The sequence below is a fragment of the Heterocephalus glaber genome, unplaced genomic scaffold (assembly GCF_053883595.1).
Source record: "Heterocephalus glaber isolate CG9 unplaced genomic scaffold, H.glaber_assembly_v1.0 deba00001545, whole genome shotgun sequence".
Taxonomy (NCBI): Eukaryota; Metazoa; Chordata; class Mammalia; order Rodentia; family Bathyergidae; genus Heterocephalus; species Heterocephalus glaber.
In genome coordinates, this window is record NW_028258338.1 from 909,756 (window position 1) to 930,720 (window position 20,965).

At 36.8% G+C, this 20,965-nt stretch overlaps 1 protein-coding gene across 4 annotated transcripts in view; it reads left to right on the top strand.

The window, feature by feature from the left end:
- The window catches only part of Fam120c (family with sequence similarity 120 member C), a 183,886-nt gene that overhangs the window by 106,226 nt on the left and 56,695 nt on the right, over positions 1-20,965 (top strand). For all 4 annotated transcript variants that reach the window (XR_015442377.1, XM_004873525.4, XM_013068768.3 and 1 more), the window contains exon 11: positions 10,770-10,884. Coding sequence is in view for 3 of the 4 variants with exons in the window: in XM_004873525.4 (XP_004873582.1) it covers positions 10,770-10,884 (115 nt within the window). In the remaining variant the exon portion in view is untranslated. The remainder of the gene's footprint in view (positions 1-10,769; positions 10,885-20,965) is intronic.

A 20,965-nucleotide genomic window follows, 5' to 3' on the forward strand; every position in this document is an offset into this window, starting at 1 on the left:
GTACAGCCTCTTTGGGTTTACTTTTTGTGGTGCTGGGGATTGAACCCAGGGCCTTGAACATGCTAGGCAAGCATTCTACTGCTGAGCTGCATCCCCAACCTGCATCTTTATTATTAATATATATCCTCAAATTGTAAACACCCCAGTTGTCTTTCACTGGATCAATTGTTATATCCATTGTCCATGCATAACATGGAATTCTATTCAGCAATAAAAAGCAACAAACTTCATAACAAAAAAAATGAATGAATCTTGAAGGAATTATGCTAACTGGAAACAAAAACATTCAAAGTGACAAAATTATGAAAGCAGACAACAAATTAGTGGTGCCAGGGATTGAGAAGGCAGAGTAGGGTAAGGAGATGAATGTGATTACAGAAAAGGCTAGATGAGGAATCTTGGTAGTGATGGAACTATTCTGTATCTTAGCTGGATCAATGCCAGTATCCTGGTTGTGATAATTTACAGTTGTGCAAGTTATTACTGTTAAGTAAATGTAAATTTGATAAAGTGTTCAAGTGTATTACAAATACATGTGAATCTATAATATCAAAATTAAAAGTAAATAAAACAAATTGTGCTAAAGATTAAAACCAGACACACAGATCATATGTGATGTCACATGTATGAAATGCCCAGAACAGGCAAATAGAAATTAGGTTAGTGTGGTTATCCTAGGGTGAGAATGATGTCTTGAGCATGAGGGACCTTTCTGGGGGCAATGTCAATGTTCTAAAATTCAATTGTGATAGTTGTACTACACTAAATTTACCAAAAGTCATTGAATTATGATGCAGTTATAATTGATGGTTTTTGTGATATGTAAAGTATATCAATAAAACCTTTTAAAGTAGGTTCCTTTATACATTAAAATTATTTCAAAGTAAAAAGATTATTTTAAAAAGTGAGTAGTGTTGCTGGGCTTGGTGGCAGTCCCCTGTGATCACAGCACTTGGGAGACTGAGGGAGGAGGATCATGAGCTAGAGGACAATCTGGGCTACACAATGAAACCCTGTCTAAAAAAATAGTGTTAAAGAGAAAATAAACATTGGGCCCCCTCAAAAAAACCAAGGGAAGATGTAAAATGAAATCAATAATAATATATGATATATATATTATATGATATATACATTATAATTTATTTAATTAAAGGAATAATAAAAATAGTAACTGCATTTTTGGAAAAACATCACATTGAAGACAAATAACAAAGTAGGGAAATATTTGCAACAGTTTTGACGGTATTTTAATATTCCTTCTATATAAAGGCTTTTTAGAAACCAGAACCCCAAATAGGAAAATGACACTCTCTTCAAACTTATTTAGGGCTGGGGATTTAGCTCAGTGGTTCCAGCGCTTGCCTCACAAGTGCAAGGTCCCAAGTTCGATCCCCGGTACCAAAAAAAAAAAGAAAAGAAAACTTATTTGCAGTCCCAGCACTCTGGGAGGCTGAGGCAGGAGGATAGTTTGAGCCCAGCCTGGGCAACTTAGTGACACTTAACAAGACCCTGTCTCAAAATATAAAAGGGCTGGGGATGTAGCTTAGTGCAAAGGCTCTGGGTTCAATCCTTAAACTGGAAAAAAAAAACAAAGCCACTCTATCTTATTGGGAGCATATAACAGATAGTCTCAGTCAATCAAGAACAAGTGGTACACACAAGGAATTCTGTTCTGGAGAGGCAGGAACAGAGACTCCCCCTTTTTCTTGGGCCTATGTGGCTCATTTTCTGCATATCTGCTTCACTGGTCACTGCATCTCTTAGCTCAAATTCTCCAGATTGTTTGGCAAGCTTTGGACTGGTTTGACTTGAATCAGCTGTCTACCCCTTGTCCCAGTAGCTGTTACTATTATAAAAGAAAGGGCTTTAAACTGGATGCACACCTGTAATCCTAGCACTTGGGAAGCTGAGGCAGGAGAATTGATGAGTTCCAGACCAGCCTGAGGTACATAGTGAGTTCAAGCCAGTCTGAACTGTACTAATACAGCAGCAAGACCCTACCCCCGTAAATGTAGATTATCTGAGGAGGTATTAACAGAACAGGCAAATTAACTGGTATTTCTATCATAGACATAGTCAAATCATAGATGTAAGTAAGAATTTGGAAAAAATATACAATATCACCATTAGCAATCAAAGAAACAAATTTAAATGGCAAAAGACAGTTTTTGCCCATTAAATCTTCAAAGATTAATGATAACAGTCTATGTTGACACACTGCTGGGGGATGGGGCATAAACTGGGACAAACTGGTCTATACAATTTTGCTGTATGTATTAAGGACCTTTTTTGTTTGTTTGTTTTGTCTTTGGTGCCAGGGACCGAACTCGGGTCCTTGTGCTTTGGAGGCAGCAAAACCACTGAGCTAAATCTCCGGCCACCACTGAGCTAAATCCCTGGCCTAAGGACCTTTAAAGTAGACATGTTTGACCTAATAAGTTCACTTCTAGGAATCTGTCCTAAGAGAATGAATAATCGGAGATATAGAAAAGATTTAATAAATGAATATCTTTATAGTATTATTTATAATAGAAAAAGTAAGCTGAGGATGGTGGTGCACACCTGTAATCTTGAGTATTTGGGAGGCTGAGGTGGAGGATTTCTACGAGTTCTAGGCCAGCTTGGGCATGAGTTTAAAGCCATCCTGAACTACATAGTGAGATCTTGTCTCACACAAAAAAATTTAAGTATAAACAGTAAATGTTGAAAAAAATTCATATGCTCACGTAATGAATATGCAGTCATTCAAATCATATTTTTCAACAATAAAAATATCATATTTTTGAAAACTTGAATGAAGTTGGGTATGGTGGTACAGTCCTGTAACCCTGGCACTTGAGAGGCAGAAGCAGGAGGATCACCATAGGTTCGAGGCCAGCCTGGGCTACATAGTGAGTTCCAAGCCAGCTGGACTACTTAGACCCTATATCAAAAGACAAAAAAGTGAAAAATATGTAGTGTTGAATGAAGAAAGCATGTACAATATTCTTTATGTAGTTTGAAAGAAAAAAATTGACATTTGAGTTGCTAGGAGGAAAAATGCCAAAATCAACAATCTTAACTGTGTTCATATCCAAATGGTAAAAGTATGAATTACAGTATCTTATTTTTGCTTTTACTTATACTTTTTTGGCTCCTAGTTTTTTATATTTGCTGAATGAGAATGAACATAAACTTTTATAATCAGAATAAAATTGTAAATGTCATTTAAAATTAATTAAAAGAAGTGGAGTGAAAGGAGATACTACCAAAAATGAAAACATATGTAAAATTTAAGTTAGTATGGTACTAAACAAAACACAGAATAAGTAGGATAGAAACAGATCTTTAGTACTGTATCTGATAAAAGAGGGCTTCACCAAATAGTTAAAGGAAGAGTTACACCATAACTGGTTCTGTTACAAATAGTAGCCAAGAATGCCTGTGCTGGACACTATGCTGAGTGCTTTTACATGATTTTTCTCCCTTAGTACAACCTTTTAATTTAGAGGTGGTATTATTCCTATTATAGAGATAAGGAAACTAAATTCCCTAGCAATTAAGGTAAGTTGCCCAGAGTCACATGGAAAAAGAGTAGTGGAACCTCAATTCTAGCCTAGGATGTCAGCCTCCATGTTTATATTTGCTACTACAGTCTATGTACATAAAGTTCCTAGTAAGGTATCTAAAATATCAGAGGCATTTACTAAATGTTATACTGGAATTTGCTACATATATTATAGAAGAATATGTAATATGTATAGTATATACAATAAAGTAACTGCTACTGATAGTAATGGTGTCTTTTGTTTGTTTGTTGTTTTGAGTCAGGGTCTTGCTTTGTACAAAGTTCAAGCTGCCCTTGAACTCACTATGTAGCCCAGGCTGGCCTTGAACTTGAGGTGACCCTCCTGCCTCAGCCTCTGAGTGCTGGAATTACAGGCATGCACCACCTGGCCCAACTAGTAATGGTACCTTCTTGTCTCTGAGATTGAGGAATTTCTTAGGGAAATGAGTAACACTATGGTTTTATCAGAGAAAATACCCAATGAAAGCCTGTATTTTGCAAAATAGCACATGTTGAGTATCACTAAATATTGGTTGAATAATCATTTCCTGTTGTCCAATTTCTGAGCGTTGCACTTGTCTGACCTATTGGACCCTATATACTCTGTGTCACATAATTCATTCAATACTAGCTGAATGGCAGTGCTGGCTCAAAAATGGAGCTTACCATTTCCTTTTGAAAATCCTTATATTGACTCACTTGTTCAACACATATTTACTCTGTACCCACTCTGCCATGCATTAGACTAAGGTTAGAGAGACATTTTAAATTTTATATTGACATTAAACCCTAAACAAAATTAAACAGAAAGCTCCAATCCCTAGCAAATTAAGCATTTTCTCCTCTTGTGGAGCCTTCTCTAAATCTCCACAGTACATTTAGTCAGTAAGACTCTCCTTAGAGAATTTCACCCAGAGCGATTTGTAAAATCATACCTTTTGGTTTGTGTTAGGCTTTTTATAGGCTTGCCTGTCTCCCACAATTCACTTCTTTAAGTCATTTTTTCTTACATTGCTTTCAAGATGTGACTGGTAGAATTCTGCGTTAGAGGAATTGTTTTTGTTGAGATTTTTTGTTTGTTTTTGGTATGACCTGATGGATGTATTCAGTCATTCCTCTGATATTTACCAATAGCTACTCTATGCCATGTACTATACTACAGAGTTCCCAATAAATGTGAGATAATAAGCAAAAACTGACAGGGGCAAACAATCAAGGTCCTATACTTCATGGGAATTTATCTGGGGACTTGAAAACAGTATGTATTTGTGCAAAATCAGTCAAACATTTAACCCCTCTTGATTTTTCAAATCTTCTCTGGATTTAAGTGGATTTTAGGTATGTTTTATATGTCATAGCTTGATGGTAGCATATTAGTCTCCCACCATGATTGTATTTGTATTCATTTTCTTCTGTTTTTTGCTTTACATTTTGCCAACCATTAAGATGGAAATGTTTTTAAAAATGAACAAAGTCACAAGTTCAATCCCCCAGTACCAAAAACAAAAACAAAAACAAAGTTAAATCAAGGAACTACAAAAGATAGATAAAATATATCAAACAAAATTGTTTTTAAGACAAAAGACATTTTAAAAAAATACTTTATATACTGATAAAAATTATAAGCTATGGGTTATATGCTAAATAATATAGCTTCAAAGAATATAAAACAAGCCAGGCAAGTGCCATGTGCGTAATCCCACCTCTGAGGAAGGATAAGGCAGGAGGGTTGCAAATTTTGAGTCTCACCAGGGCCACTTATCAAGACCCTGTCTCAAAATTTAAAAATAAAAGGAGCTGGGGATGTAGTTCAGTGGTTGAGTGGCCCTGGGTTCAATCTCAAGTACTGCCCAAAAAAATATAAATCAAGTCATAAAATATGAATAAATTTTCGAAGTGGAAAAAATGTGAGTAGGGAAGAGGGTAGAAAGTATTTTGGGCAAAGAAATTTTGTGGGGCCCAGGGAGACCCCTCCTAGGGAGCCCAGTAATTTAGAATTTTGTTCCTAAACAATCAGCAGGGTTTGTTGGCATGTCCTACCATTTCAGAATCATCCTGAAATTTAGAGAAATAACAATCTGGGCTTGAAGAAAGAGTAATGGCGATGGGACTATCTGGGCTGTTTTGATCATTCTAGGTGAGAAAACAGCTCAGAGATTTCTAGATTCCAAGCCACACTGTCTGGCTACCGTAGTGCCTCATGGTAGTAGTAGCTAGGTCATAATCCCTAGGAGCCATATGTACCACTCAGAAAAGACCAAATTCTGGGAAGATGGCAGAGTGGCAAAGAGCAGAGAAATATCCTCTCAGCAGGGATCTGAAGCAAGAATTGAAGCCCATGGGAACAGTTGAGAGACCTCAGTGCAGAAGTAGGAGGTGGCAAGCAGCGCTTTATCCCTGAGCCCTGACTCACTACATAGGAGGGGCAGCTCAAACCTGCAGGCACACAGTGCATGTTGGTGACCTCAGAGACTTCTGTGGAGAAACACACCAGTGGAATGGAGCACTGGATGCGGCAGACTCCAGTGGCTGCACTGGACTGCACTGAGTTATTCAGGTTCAGAAGTCCCCTAAAGAGAGAATGATTTGCCGGTTGCCATCTTGGAGAGGGGCCAGCTGAGCTCGGAACTCAGAGCAGCTGCAGTCTCGCTGCATCTAGCAACTCCCGGTGTCAAGGTGAGGCAGAGCCAAGTTCGAGTTCAAGTCGGCAGGAGATCAAGAAGCCAAGTTTAAGCAAGCAGGGAGCTGAGTTTAAGCCAGCAGGAGGCACACAGGGTATTGTAGGCTGAACAGAACAGGTACTAGCCTCACAGCCAAAAAACCAGCCTGAATTCAGTGAAAATAAAGGTGCAGGCTTGCTGGGATTATCTATTACCCTGCTGTAAATCTACAACTAGAATTAGTAAACAGGAATCTGTCCACCCACTCTCTCTTCCAGTAATAGGGGAGACATACACTGAAGTGAAAATTTTTTTTCTTTTTTTCTTTTTGTTTTCTTTTATGTTTATTGTTTTTATATGTGAACATTTTTATATTTGAACATTGCTTCTAATTTTTTTAATTGTTGTTCTGTTCTGCTCTTGTTTTTATTTCTTCCTTCTCTCTTTTCCTCCTGTTTCCTTCACCAGTTTCCCAAAGTCATGTGATCTTCCTTTGTCCTCCAGCCTTGCTTCTAATCTCTTCTTCTTCTTCTAGTTCTCTATTTTTACCCCTAACTCCTTTAAAATTTTTCTCCCCTGAGGGGATACTGAGGGCATGTTTACTGTGTACAATTTTCTGGTTTGTTTTAGATTTTGTTATATCACCACAAATCTTCCTACAGTTGAAAGTGGCAAATTAAGTTACCAGTTTGTCATTTTCTAGGCTGTATTTGATGCCATTGTTATTGCTGATTGTACTGCTTTAGCCAAGATAACATAATTGTTCTTATCAGTTGTTCGTCCTGGTATAGGAAGACTGAGTTTGCCTAAGGGTCATAAACAATATAAGCCAGTGCCAGAGAACCAGGGACTAGGCCAAATAGGCAGCAACTTTTCATCCCCAATAAATCGAAGAGGTAAGATCTTCCAACAGATCCAAAACCCAGCTATACCTGGAAGACATCTCTGAGAAGTAGTCATTTCCTAAGGACTCTCAATACTAGCAATAAAGCTACCTACCATAAGCAATTTACAAGCATCAACACAGAAATTAAACTAAAAAAAATAGAAAATGAGAAGACATAGAAGCAAGCTGCAACCCCAGACTTCCAGCTCACCAAAGGCAAACCCAGGAGTCAGTGAGGTGGAACAATTTGAAAGCCACCCAGCTGGTCTCTCTGAAGTAGTTACAACAGCAGAACTAACAAAGTAGATGAATAAGGCTATAGAAAAAATGAAATCAGAAATAATTTCTGCCAGGGATTTAGCACAGTGGCATCACACCTGCCTCGACGGTCCTGGGTTCATTCCTCGATACCAAAAAAAAAAAGAAAAATCAATCCAACAGCTGCTAGATGATGCAAAGAAAAATAACATAAGATTGATCAGAGTCAATGAAAAAGCAGGAGATAGTGCAAATGACATTTTAAAAATGTGTGCACGGAAGTAATGGGAGAAAATTTCCCAAGGATGGAAAAAGAATTTGACATGCAGATAAATGACATACATATACAACTCACAATTAGTTATGATAAAAAAAATTCTACACCAAAGAATACAATAAAATTTCACTGAAAGTGAGCAGCCTAAATGCTTTGTTTAGATACTTCTTTTTCCAAAGATTCTATTCCATGACTCTTACATTCCACCTTCCAGTGTTAGCCAGAGCAGTTAAACAAGAGAAAGAAATAAAAGGAATGAAGATAGGAAAGGAAGAAGTTGAATTATCATTATTTGTGGATGACATTACTCTACATAGAAGACCCAAAAATTCCACCAAAAGACTTCTAGATTTAATAACCAAATTAAGTAGCATAGCTCAATGCAAAGTCACCATTCAAAAATCAATAGCATTCCTGTACACAAATAACAAACTCACTGAGAGAGAAGTTAGGGAAATAACACCTTTCACGATAGCATCAAAAAAATAGAAGTACTTAGGAATCATTCTAACAAAGGAGGTAAAAGACCTTTACGTTGAAAAGTGCAAAACTCAGAAAAAGGAGATTGAAGAGGATATCAGAAAATGGAAAGATATCTCTTGTTCTTAGGTAGGAAGAACCAATATAGTGAAAATGGCCATACTTCCAAAATTGTTCTGCAGATTTAATGCAATCCTAATCAAAATTCCAGTAGCACCAACAGAGTGAAGAGACAACTCACAGTGTGTGAAAACTTTTTAGTAGCTGTTCCTCAGACAAAGATCTACTATCTAAAAATATATAAAGAACTTAAAAAGTCAGACCTCCCAAATTTAAAGACTCAGTACAAAAATGGCATCTGAAACGAACAGACATTTCTCAGACAAAGAAGTAGAAATAGCAAACATGAAAAAATGTTCCGACCAGGGATTTAGCTCAGTGGTTCTGCCGCCTGCCTCGCAAGCACAAGGTCCCGAGTTCAGTCCCCAGTACCAAAAAAAAAAAAAGTTCAACATCACTGGTCATTCAAGAGATGCAAATTAAAACAACACTGAGATTCCATCTCACTTCAGAAACAATGGCTGTTATTAGGAAATCAATAACATGCTGGCTGTGGAGAAAAAGGAACCCTTCTGCACTGTTGTTGGGAGTGTAGACTGGTGCAACCACTGTGGAAATCGGTGTAGAGATTCCTTAAAAAACTAAAACGACAGGTTCCATTTGACCCAGCTATTCCCCTTCTTGGTATCTTCCCAAAAGTATTAAAAGCAGCATACCACAGCGATATATGCATACTCATCTTTATAGTGGCAAAATTTGCAGTAGCTAAATCTTGCAAACAGCCCAAATGCCCATCAACTGATGAATGGATAATGAAGATGTGGGTTTTTAAACCATGGAGTACTACTCTGCCATAAAGAAGGATAAGCTTGAGACATTTATAGCTAAATGGATGGACCTTGAGACTATACTCTTAAGTGAAACAAATCGGACACACATTTAAATACTGCATTATTTCTCTGGTATGAGAACCAAAAGTGTAAATAAGGACCAGAATGTATAAAAGATATTATGAAATGGGAAGAAAATGTTGAAATGAGAAGGCAAACAAGGGAAGAGGAAGGGGGACAGGAAGGAAGGGACAAGAAAAAATAAGAGAATAGAGGGAAAAAACAGAAACAAAGCTTTGGTAAATAAGGAGCTGAAGAAAGATCGAAGGGAGGAGAAGGGAATGAGGAAAAACCAAGATATAGTTTGTACAGGTACAAATTCCCCATAATGAATGTTATCATTTTATATATATATCTAAAATGTACCAATAAACACTATAACAATAAAAGATATAAAAAGTCAACACTAACTTGGAATGAACAACTAAATGTGCGATAACAGAGCTATTAACTAAGATCGTAAGGACTCAAAGGGAATCTTTTGAGATTTGGAGGAGGTGATGCAAACAGTTCTGTGCCAAGAAAGAAAAGACCACCCCTCCCTTACATGCTGAGTCATATATTACACAACTCAGATATTACACCACTATGTATGATCATTGTCTTGTGGGCCTTCAAGGAGCTAAGTGCAGGCCTTTACTGACAGTGGTGTTTTTCCTGTCTTTGTCTTTCTCTTCTGCTCTGTTTATATACTCTCAGTGTCTAGAACAGTGAAGCATATTCAGTTCATGGATATTCAATTCAGATATCCATGAATGAGTACTTATTCATTTAATTAGTGGATTTTTTTTATCTTAGAAAATTGTCCCATATCATCCAGCTATCTCTCTAAGCCAGATTTTTAAGTCTTAGATTCTTCCCTTGATTCCTTTTCCATGCAAACATATGCAAAGGCAAGGATGTAGCTCAGTGGTAAAGCACTTGCTTGGCATGCATGAGGCCCAGGGTTTCTTCTCCAACAACGCAAACAACAGCAATTATATGACCAAGTCCTGTGGATTTATCTCCTTAATAGCTCTTATCTTTGTCTCCTGGCCTGTTCCACCCCCTTATCGAATGCCTTTGTTCATTCCCTCTCTTTGGTCAGTCACCTCCCAACTATTATCCATGCTTCTTGTTTTTTGCTCCTCTGAACCGGTCAGTGTCCCTTTCCTGCTGACAGTGCTTAGATGTCTTCCTACAGTTTCAGGATAAAGATCCATAGTCCTGTTTAAAGACCCTCTATGATTTGACCTACTTTTTGATCTTGTTTCTCATCACTCCAAACATTTTTGGTTACAGCAATACTGAAATAGGTGCATCATGCCAAATCACCCCTCCTTGCATCTACACATACTCTTCCCTCACCTAAAACATCCTTTCCCTACCACATGTCTCACTAAATTTTTCAAATCCCTTGAAACACAGCTCTTACTTGCTTTTTTCAGGATGCCTTTCCTCATTCTTACAGTTGTGGGACTCTTCTGTATGCTCCTAGCACCCTGTGCATTCTTCTGTCATAGTACTTAATACATTGTCCTATCATTGGTGTTGCACATACATGTCTCCCCTACCACTCAGAGTGTAACTATCAAAGGCAGAGATTCTTTTACTTCATTCTGTTGAAATTGCCAAAACCTGGCCTTAAGTCTATCCCATGATAGATTCTTAATAAGTGTTTGTAATCTGAATACATGAGGTTTTGTGGCCTAATAATACTTTTACTTTCTAGGTATATGGTTCAGTGGCCTGGTGGCCGAATCCTGCATCGCCATGAGCTAGACACCTTCCTTGCACAGGCAGTATCTACCCAGCTTTATGAACCAGATCAACTTCAAGAACTCAAGGTGATTTGGTCCACACTCATTTAAAGTTCTTACTTTTATGAGCTTACTATACTTTAGGAATTTTTTCCCTGGAACTGGGGAGAAGAATAAGTTCTGCAGGTAAGTGTTTAACTTACTCAAGTCTGAACTTTATGTCTACTAATAAAACCAAGAGTTACCTGCTACACTGTCCCTATATTAATGGATGAGAATGGACAGAAAACAGTATTGTATGAGGCAAATAAATCATGGCCCAATGACCATGATAAGGATCTTATATACTACAAGGGAACTGGGGATGTAGCTCAGTGGTGGAACACTTGCTTAGCATGCACGAGACCCTGAGTTCCATCCTCAGTACAACAGAGAGAGAGAAACACACACACACGTTACAGGGGACTTATTCTGATGTTCCTGCTTGTCTCTGAGTAAATGTACATCCTTCCATTGAGTAATATGCATTGGGCATTAGGGGGAAATACAGAAAAGCATAAGGAAAAAATTAATCTACTGTGTAATTAAAGGCAATAGAATGTAGTAGTATAGAGGGTAGGTTCTAAAGGCAGGCATACCTGAATTTGGATCCTGGCTTCATTACCTTTATTTTTTATTTATTTATTTATTTTTGGTACCGGGAATCCAACTCAGGACCTTGCGCTTGCGAGGCAGGCACCAAAACCACTGAGCTAAATCCCCGGCCCTTCATTACCTTTATTACATGAGCTTGGGCAGGTTGCTTAATCTTTCTACCTTCAGTTTCCTTACTTGTGAAAATATTAAGAAACAATCCGTGTAAAACAGCATAATCTCCTGCATATTTTCCTACTTTTTATTGGTGTATGTTTGTGATACATTATATTTACATGTGTTTGGGGGAATTTATTCACATATATATCTTGATCATTTTTATCTTTATCTCCCCCCATCTCTCTTCCCTCTTCCCCTAATCCTCTTCCTCATCTCCAAAAAGTCTGCCTCCCGGTTTCTTATCATCTCTCCTTTACTTTGCTCTTTATTCATATTTTAGGTTATCATATAAGACAGATCATGTGATATTTAACCATCAGCATCTGGCTTATTTCACTTAATATTATGGTCCCAACATCCATCCATTTTTCTACAAATGATATGAATTCATTCTTTTTTGTAGCTGAGTAAAATTCATATATATACATTTTCTTTATCCATTTGTCTGTTCTTGGGCATCTAAGATGCTTCCATAGTTTAGCTATTGTAAACTGCACTGTTATAAACATAGATATGCATGTATCACTATAGTATGATGACTTTTAATTCTTTTGGAAATGTAATCAAAAGAGGAAAAGCTGGTTCAAATGGAGTTTCTATTTTCAGTTTTTTGAGGAATCGTCCTGCTGATTTCCATAGTGGTTGTGTACTAGTTCACATTCCCACGTACAATGTAGAAGGTTTTCTCTTTCCCCACATCTTGCCAGCATTTTTTGATTTTTGTTTTCTTGATGATAGCCCTTTTGACTGGAATAAGATGGAGTCTCAGAATTGCTTTAAGTTGCATTCCCTGATGCCTAACCATGTTGAACATTTTTTCATGTACAGTACTTGTCCATTTGAACTTCTGTTTTGCAAAAGTGTCTGTTCATTTGATTTGCTTTTTTTTTTTTTTTTGGAGACAGGTAGTTAAGGCTGACCTTGAACTCACTATGGAGTCCACGCTGGCCTCAAACTCACGGCATCCTCTTGCCTCAGCCTCCTGAGTGCTGGGATTACAAGTATTCACCACCACGTCCAGCTACATTTGGCCATTTTTTGATTGGGCCATTTACTTGGGAGAGGGTCTAATTTTTGAGTTCTTTATATTTGCTAGATATTAGTCCTCTATCAAAAGAGTAGCTGACTAAACTTCCTTCCCATTCTGTATGTTGTCTTTTCACTCTGTTTCCTTTGCTTTGAAAACACTTTTTAATATGATCTGATTTGTTGATTCCTTGTATTATTTCTTGGGCTATTAGGGTTCTGTTCAGAGAGTCCTTGCCTATCCCTATGGAGTCAAGTGTTTCCCTTATGTTATTATGCAGCTGTATCAGCATTTTTATTTTTACATCTAGGGCTTTGATTCATTTTGATTGGATTATAACAGAGGTTGAAAGATGTGGGTCTAGATTCATTCCTCTGCATGTGGATAACCAGTTTTCCCAGCACCATTTGTTAAAGAGGCTGTCATTTCTCCAGCATATGCTTTTGGCACCTTTGTCAAAGATCAGATGTCTAAAAGTACATGGTATTTTTTTTCTGTGTCTTCTATCCTATTCCATTGTGCTACATGTGTTTGTTTGTTTGTTTGTTTTGGTACCAGGGATCAAACTTGGGACCTTGCACTTGCAAGGCAGGCAGTGGGACCACTGAGCTAAATATACGGCCCTACATGTTTATTTTTGTGCCAGTACCATGCTTCTTTTGTTACTGTAGCTTTGTACTATAACTTGAGATGTGGGATTGTTATCCCTTCTGCTTTGTTCTTTTTGCTCAGGATTGCTTTGGCTATTCTGGGTCTCTCCTGGATCCATGTGAATTTTAAGATTATTTTTTTAAATTTAATTTAATTTTTAAAAAATTTTTTCTAGTTCTGTGAAGAATGTTGTTGTATTTTGATAAGAATTGCATTACATCTCTTTTGGTAATATGGCAATTTTGAGGATATTGATTCTGCTTGTCTAAGAAGAAGAGCTTCTATTTTCAAATGCCCTCTTCAATCTCTTCAGACTACTGTAGTTTTCATCATAGAGATCTTTCACCTCCTTAGGTTGATTCCTAGGTATTTAATTTTTTTAAGCTATCATGAATGAGATTATTTTCTTAATTTCTTTCACTGTGGGTTCATTATTGGTGTATAGGAGCACTATTGATTTTTATGTATTGATTCTGTGTCTTGCCAATTTGCTGAATTTGTTTATTAGCTCTGAGAGTCTGCTGGTGGAATTTGGGGAGGTCTTCTATGTAAAGGATCATGTCATCTGCAAATAAAGTTTGACTTTGTCCTTGCCTTTTATTTTTTTCTCTTGCCTGATCTGACTAGTGTCAAGTACTACAAAGGCCACCACAAAAATGTATACACGTTTCAAGAAAAACTTGTATAAATATTTTTATAAACTTTTTAATACTAAATTTGCTAAGACATTGTGAGATTAATTCAAGTTACCTTTGGCCTCTACAATTACAAGAGGTGCTCAAAGTGGTGGCCGTTAGCTTCCAAATATTTATTAGTACAGCAAACTGCTGCTGGGGTAACCTTGGTCATTGAGATTGCTGCACATGCATTTTCAATTTCTTCTCTAAGGGCTGCCAGTGTAGTGGGTTTTCTGAAATATATGACATCTTCTAGGGCCCCCCTGTATGACAGTAACACCATCTATTGAAAAAACATACTATTTTTCTTTTCCTGAAGTATGTATACATTTTTTTGGTGGACTCTGTATATTGAAGAGGAGTGGTGAAATTGCATATTTTTGTCTTGTTCCTGGTTTTAGAAAAAAAGCTTTCAGTTTTTCCATTTAGTATGATGTTGGCCATAGGTTTGTCACAAATAGCTTTTATTAGTTTGAAGTAAGGTCCTTCTATACCTATTTTTATCCAGTTTTTTTATCATGAAGGGTTGTTGCATGAATTTCATTGCCTATTATTGATCTATTCTGGGTTTTTATATCTTCTTGGTTCAATTTTCATAAGTCATATGTGTCTAGGAACTTAGCTATTTCTTTTAGATTGTCTAATTTATTGGAGTATATTTTTTCAAAATAGTTTCTTATACTCCTGTGGATTTTAGTGATGTCTGTTGTAATTAATTTTGCCCTTTCCATTTCTAATTCCATCGATGTAGATCTTTCCTTCTTTTGGTGAGTTTGGCTAAAGGTTGATCAATCTTATTTGTCCCTTCAAAGAACAAACTCTGATTCATTGATCCTTTGTATGGCTTTAGTCTCAATTTCATTGATTTCCATTCTGATCTTTGTAATTTCTTTCCTTCTACTTCCTTTTAGTTTGGGGTTTGGATTGCTCTTGTTTTTCTAGGACCTTGTGATGCATTATTAGGTTCTTTATTTGAGATCACTCTGTATCACTAAAAAGGGTACTCATAGCTGTAAACATCCCTCTTAGAACTAACTGATTTCATTGTGTTCCACAGATTCCGATATGTTGTATTACCACTATCATTTGATTCTAGGAATTTTAAAATTTCCACCCTGATTTCTTCTGTAACTCATTGATCATTCAAGAATGTATTATTCAATCTCCATGTGTGTGTGTAGTTTCTGTGGTTTCTTTTACTGTTGATTTCTAATTTTATTGTTATGATCTGGTAGGATCCAAAGATTATTTCAATTTTTTATATTTGTTGAGACATGCTTCATGGCCTAAAATATGTTTTATTTTGGAGAAAGTTCCATGAGCTACTGAGAAGAATGTATAATCTGCAGTTGTTCGATGAATAACTCTGTAGATACCTGATAAGTCCATTTGTTCTATGTTGTGGTCCAATGCTGATGTTTCTTTATTAATTTTTTTTTTTGGTACCAGGGATCGAACTCGGGTCCTTGCGCTTGCTAGGCAGGCGGCAAAACGACTGAGCTAAATCCCCGGCCCTTTGTTGATATTTTTATCTGGCTGAACTATATGATCAGAAGAAATAGAGATCGTTACTACATATTGTTATTAAAGGGAACAATTTGCCAAGAAGAGATAACAATTGTAAAATACATATGTACCAAATGTTAACATACCCAATTTCATAAAAGGAAAACTTCTTGACATAAAAGGACAGATAGATACCAATACAGTCATGGTGGGGACCTTAATACCCCTCTCACATATTTTAAACACATAGTGCTCCCAGGCAGGAGGAGGCTTCCAGGTAGACGTGCTGCGGCTCCCAGCATAGAGAAAGCTTTCAGGTAGGCATGCTACAGCTCCGAGCCGGAAGACCACCAGATCGGCACCCCACAGCTCCCAGGCAGGAGGAGGCTTCTGGGTAGGTGTGCTACAGGTCCCAGCATAGAGGAAGCTTCCGGGTAGGCTTGCCAGGGCTCCGAGTCCAGAGGAGGTGAGCCGCACAGCACAAAGAACACACACCCACCTTACCACCCCACCCCCCCTGCATCACAATGAGAAAACAGGTAAACAAACCACAGAACCAGACTTCCAGATAACCTACAGCAACCCCAAAGGGAAACGAGATGGAACACTGATACTCAACCACCTGCACTCCCTGAACTAGCAACGAAACAGGATCTGGAAAAAATGAAATCAGAAGTAATTTCTCACATAACAGCAAAGATTGTGCCCATAGTGTAAGACATGATTAATAAATCTAGAGGATACAGATAAAAAAAATAGAGGAGCTGAGGAACATGATGGAATGCCAACATAGGAAACAAATTGAAACCATAAAACAGATGCAAACAGATTTCCAGGAGATTAAAACTCCATTGAAAGTCTATGCAGCAGAATGAGCCAATGTGAACACAGAATTTCAGATAAGATTGCAATTAGTGACCAGGAAAAGAAAAAATTCTTTAAAATTATAAGGGACCAGGAGAAATCAATCCAGCAGCTGCTAGACGATGCAAAGAAAAATAACATAAGACTGATTGGAGTCCATGAAGAAACAAGAGAGAGTGCAGATGACATAAAAAAAACTGTTCACAGAAGCGATGGCAGAAAACTTCCCAAGCAGGGGAAAAGAATTTGACATACAGATAAGTGAGGCATATAGGACTCCAAATAGCCTTGATCAAAAAACGTCTACACATAGGCATATAATTGTTAAGATTCCAGAAACCCAACAGAAGAACAAAGTTCTACAAGCAGTGAGAGAAAAGAAACAAATCACATACAAAGGAAAGTCCATCAGAATCACAGCAGACTTCTCAATGCAAACCCTCAAGGCAAGAAGAGCTTGGAGTGACGTATTTCAAGCCCTAAAGGAAAACAGCCACCAACCCAGATTGATGTACCCTGCCAAACTATCTTTCAAAATTGCTGGTGAAATAAGATACTTTCATGATAAAGAGCACCTCAGGAACTTCATGAATACCAAACTGACACTCCAAAAAATTTTAGACAATACCCTAGGAAAAGACAATGAGGATCACAACCCCAGGAAACCCAGCAGAATAAATCCATTGGGTGTGCCAAATTAAACGCAAAGGGGGAGAATCCAACAAAAAGAAAAAGTCATGACAAGCCTTTTAAAACTTTTAACTTCATCTCCCTAATGAGCGTATAATTCAATCTTGTTATTGTACTGATTAGTATTTTTCTGATTCTAGTGTTGCACACCTTTCCTTGTGCTGTACTGGCCATTTATCATCTTCTTGTGTCTATTTTTTAATTGGATTGTCTATTAATGAGCTGTAAGAGTTCTTTATATATTCTGGTCATAGGTTATATGCATTGTAAATATGGTCTGTTTAAGGACTACTTTTCATTTTAATGATGTCATTTAAAGTTCTAAATTTTGATGGAATCTCATTTATCAATTTTTTTCTTTTATACATCATGCTTTTTTGTATCCTAGGAAGTTCTTGCCTACCCTAAATTCATAAACATTTTCCCTTATAATTTCTTCTTAAAGTTTTATAGTTTTAGTCTTTCATATTTAGGTTCATAGATTCTTTCAAGTTATTTTTATGTACGGAAATAAAGAGTTGAGGTTAATTTTTTATATACGGATACCAGGTGTTCTAGTGCAATTTGCTGAAAACTCTATCTTTTCCTCTGTTCTTGAATTGAGTTTATATTCTATAAAATGCTAATGTTAAATAATCTTTCAAAACTCAGTGGAATATATATATATATATATATATATATATATATGGTTCTATTTCTAGATTCTCTGTTTTATTCCGGTGATCTATGTGTCTTTCCTTACACCAGCACTGCCTTGATTACTGTAGCTTTAGAAGAAGTCTTAAAATTAGGTACTAAATGTCTTCTAACAATGTTTTTTTTTCTTTTTACTTTTCTAGGTCCTTTGTACTCCTACATACCTTTTAAATTTCAATATCCAATTCTTCATTTATAGCAAGTATACATAGACCTGAATTTTTATATATATCTTGTGTTTTCTAATTCTGCTAAATTCAAATACAAATTCTAGGGGCTCCTAGAGTTTTCTTAGTATTTTGTCTGTGGATGATCATTTCATCTATATATAAAGATTTTGCTTCTACCTTGCCAATCCTATCCTAATTGTGTCATTTTATTGCCAGACTGTTTTGGTTTGGGCCTATGTTTCAAAGTTTAATGGACAGATGAAGAGTAAGCATATCTTCCCTTGTTCCCCACCTTAAGGAGAAAGCATTGTATCTTCTCCATTCATATAAGGCATTTTTGCTGGAAGTATGGAGTACCTGTCTTTAATCTGTTGAGAAGTTTTTGTTCTACTTTTAGTCCCCTGATAGCTTTTACCATGAACAGCTATGGAATTTAGTCCAATACTTTCTCTCCAGCTAGTGACAGGATCATATGACTTTTTCCTTTCCTCTGTTAAAATGATGACTTTTGGGGGTGGATCTTCCAATGCTGAACCAACACTGCCATCCCTATAATAAAACCACTTTCTAGATCCTGCCAGATCTGACTTCTAATACTTTGTTTTGTTAAATAAATTTCTATTTATGTTCATACTTTTTTCTTCTATTATCTTTATCGAGTTTTAGGATTACACAATGTTGAGTTCCTAAAATGAGGGGAGAAGTGTTCCTTTTTTTTCTGCTTTAAATGTTTGATATAATTTATCACTTAAAATGTATCCGAGCCTGTTGTCATATAGGTAGGTTTTCAAGCTAGGAATATGCTTTCTTTAATAGGTGCTATTCAAATTTTATATTTCCTCCAGAGTTAGTTTCATTAATATGCCTTCCAATGTACTTCTTAGAAGTTGTCAAATTTATTTCAAAACAGATTTTTGAAATATGCTTTCTATATCCTTTTAAATTCTGTAAAATCTGTGCTAATGTCTTTTAGATATTGATATTGTAATTTTAAAAATGTATAATTGATATTGTGTATTAGGATGTAAAGGTCTAAAGGAACGGGACGTGGGAGGGGTAGGGAAAAGGAAAGAAGGGAAAAGAAAAAATATGAGAAAAGGAAAAAAATGGAAACAAAATCTTTGGAAATAGGGAAGGGTGGAGGGGGTGAAGAGAGGACAGGGGAAGGGGAGAAAAATAACAACCAAGATACTCATATAATGGTACAAAATCCCAATGATGTATGTAAATGTATTTTATACCTACAACGTACCAATAAACTTAATGGAAATAAAAAATAGAAAGCAATACAAAAAAATCAATGAAGCCAAGAGTTGGGTCTTCAAAAGAATAAACAAAATTGACAAACCCTTAGCTAACCTTATCAGAAAAAGGAAAGAAAAGGCCCAAATTAGGAATGAAAAGTGTGAAATTACAACAGACCCAGCAGAAATCCTGAGAATCATCAATACGTACTTCCAGAACCTATTTGCCAATAAGATGGAAAACACAGAAGAAATGGACAGATACCTAGACACGTATGAATTACCAAAGTTGAACAAAGAAGACCTAAAAATTCTAAACAACCCAATATCAACAAATGAAATTGAAAATGTAATTAAAAACTTACCAACCAAAAAAAGTCCGGGTCCTGATGGCTTCACCGCTGAATTCTACAAGACATTTAGAGAGGAACTACTGCCACTACTGTTTAAACTCTTCAACAAAATTGAAAGGGAAACAATGCTCCCAAAATCATTCCTGGAAGCAAACATCACCTTGATCCCCAAAGCAGAGAAAGACCCAACCGAAAAACAAGTGGGATCTCTTTTTACTAAAAAGCTTCTGCACAGCAAGAGAAACCACCAGCAGTGTGAAGAGACAACCCACAATGTGGGAAAAAATTTTCACCCGCTGTCCCTCAGACAAAGGTCTACTATCTCGAATCTATAAAGAACTTAAAAAAATCAGACCTCTCAAATTTAAAGACCCAATCCAAACATGGACATCTGAAATGAACAGACATTTCTCACACAAAGAAGCAGACTTGGCAAATAAACATATGAAAACATGTTCAACATCACTGGTCATTCGAGAGATGCAAATGAGAAGAACGCTGAGATTCCACTTCACTCCAGAAAGAATGGCTGCTATCATGAAATCAACCAATAACAAATGCTGGGGGGGCTCTGGGGAAAGAGGAACAGTGCTCCACTGCTGGTGGGAGTGTAGACTGATGCAACCACTATGGAAATCAGTGTGGAGATACCTCAAAGAACTAGGACTGGAAGTCCCATTTGAGCCAGTTATTTCCCTGCTGGGGATCTTCCCCAAAGAATTAGAGGAATCATACCATAGTGATGTATGTGCACCCATGTTAATTGCAGCACAGTTTGCAATAGCCAAAACTTGGAAACAGCCCAAATGCCCATTAACTGGAGACTGGATAAAGAAAATGTGGTTTTTTATTAAAATGGAGTACTAGTCAGCCATCCAAAATGAGAAATTAGAGACATTTATAGCTAAATGTATGGACATTGAGGTGATACTCTTAAGTGAAATAAACAGGACACACATGTGTAAATACCAAATAGTTTCTCTAGTGTGAGAAACTGAAAGTGTAAATAAGGACTAAAAGGTATAATAGATAATGTAAAATAGGTAAAAAAGGGGCAAAGAGGAAGGGGAAGTGGGAGGGGTAGGGGAAAGGAAAGAAAGGAATGGAATTAATATGAGAAAATGAAAAAATGGAAAGAAAGTCTTTGTAAATAGGGAGGGATGGAGGGGTTTAAGGGAGAGCAGGGGAAGGGTGAAAAATAAGAACCAAGAGAGTATGTAAAGGTGCATATCTCCAATGTTGAATGTCATTATATTGTACACCTAAAATGTACCAATAAAAGGATATATATAAAAAATAAACATATAGTACTTCATATTTAGTATTAATGCAGAATATACTCCCTGATTTCGGTAGGTATGTTCCTTTGAGGCCTTAGGATAAATAAACTACAAGATCAAGTCCAAGAACACTTGCTAAATTGAGTCAGGTGCAGTGGTGCACAGTGGTAGTTCCAGCTACTATGGAGGCTGAAGTG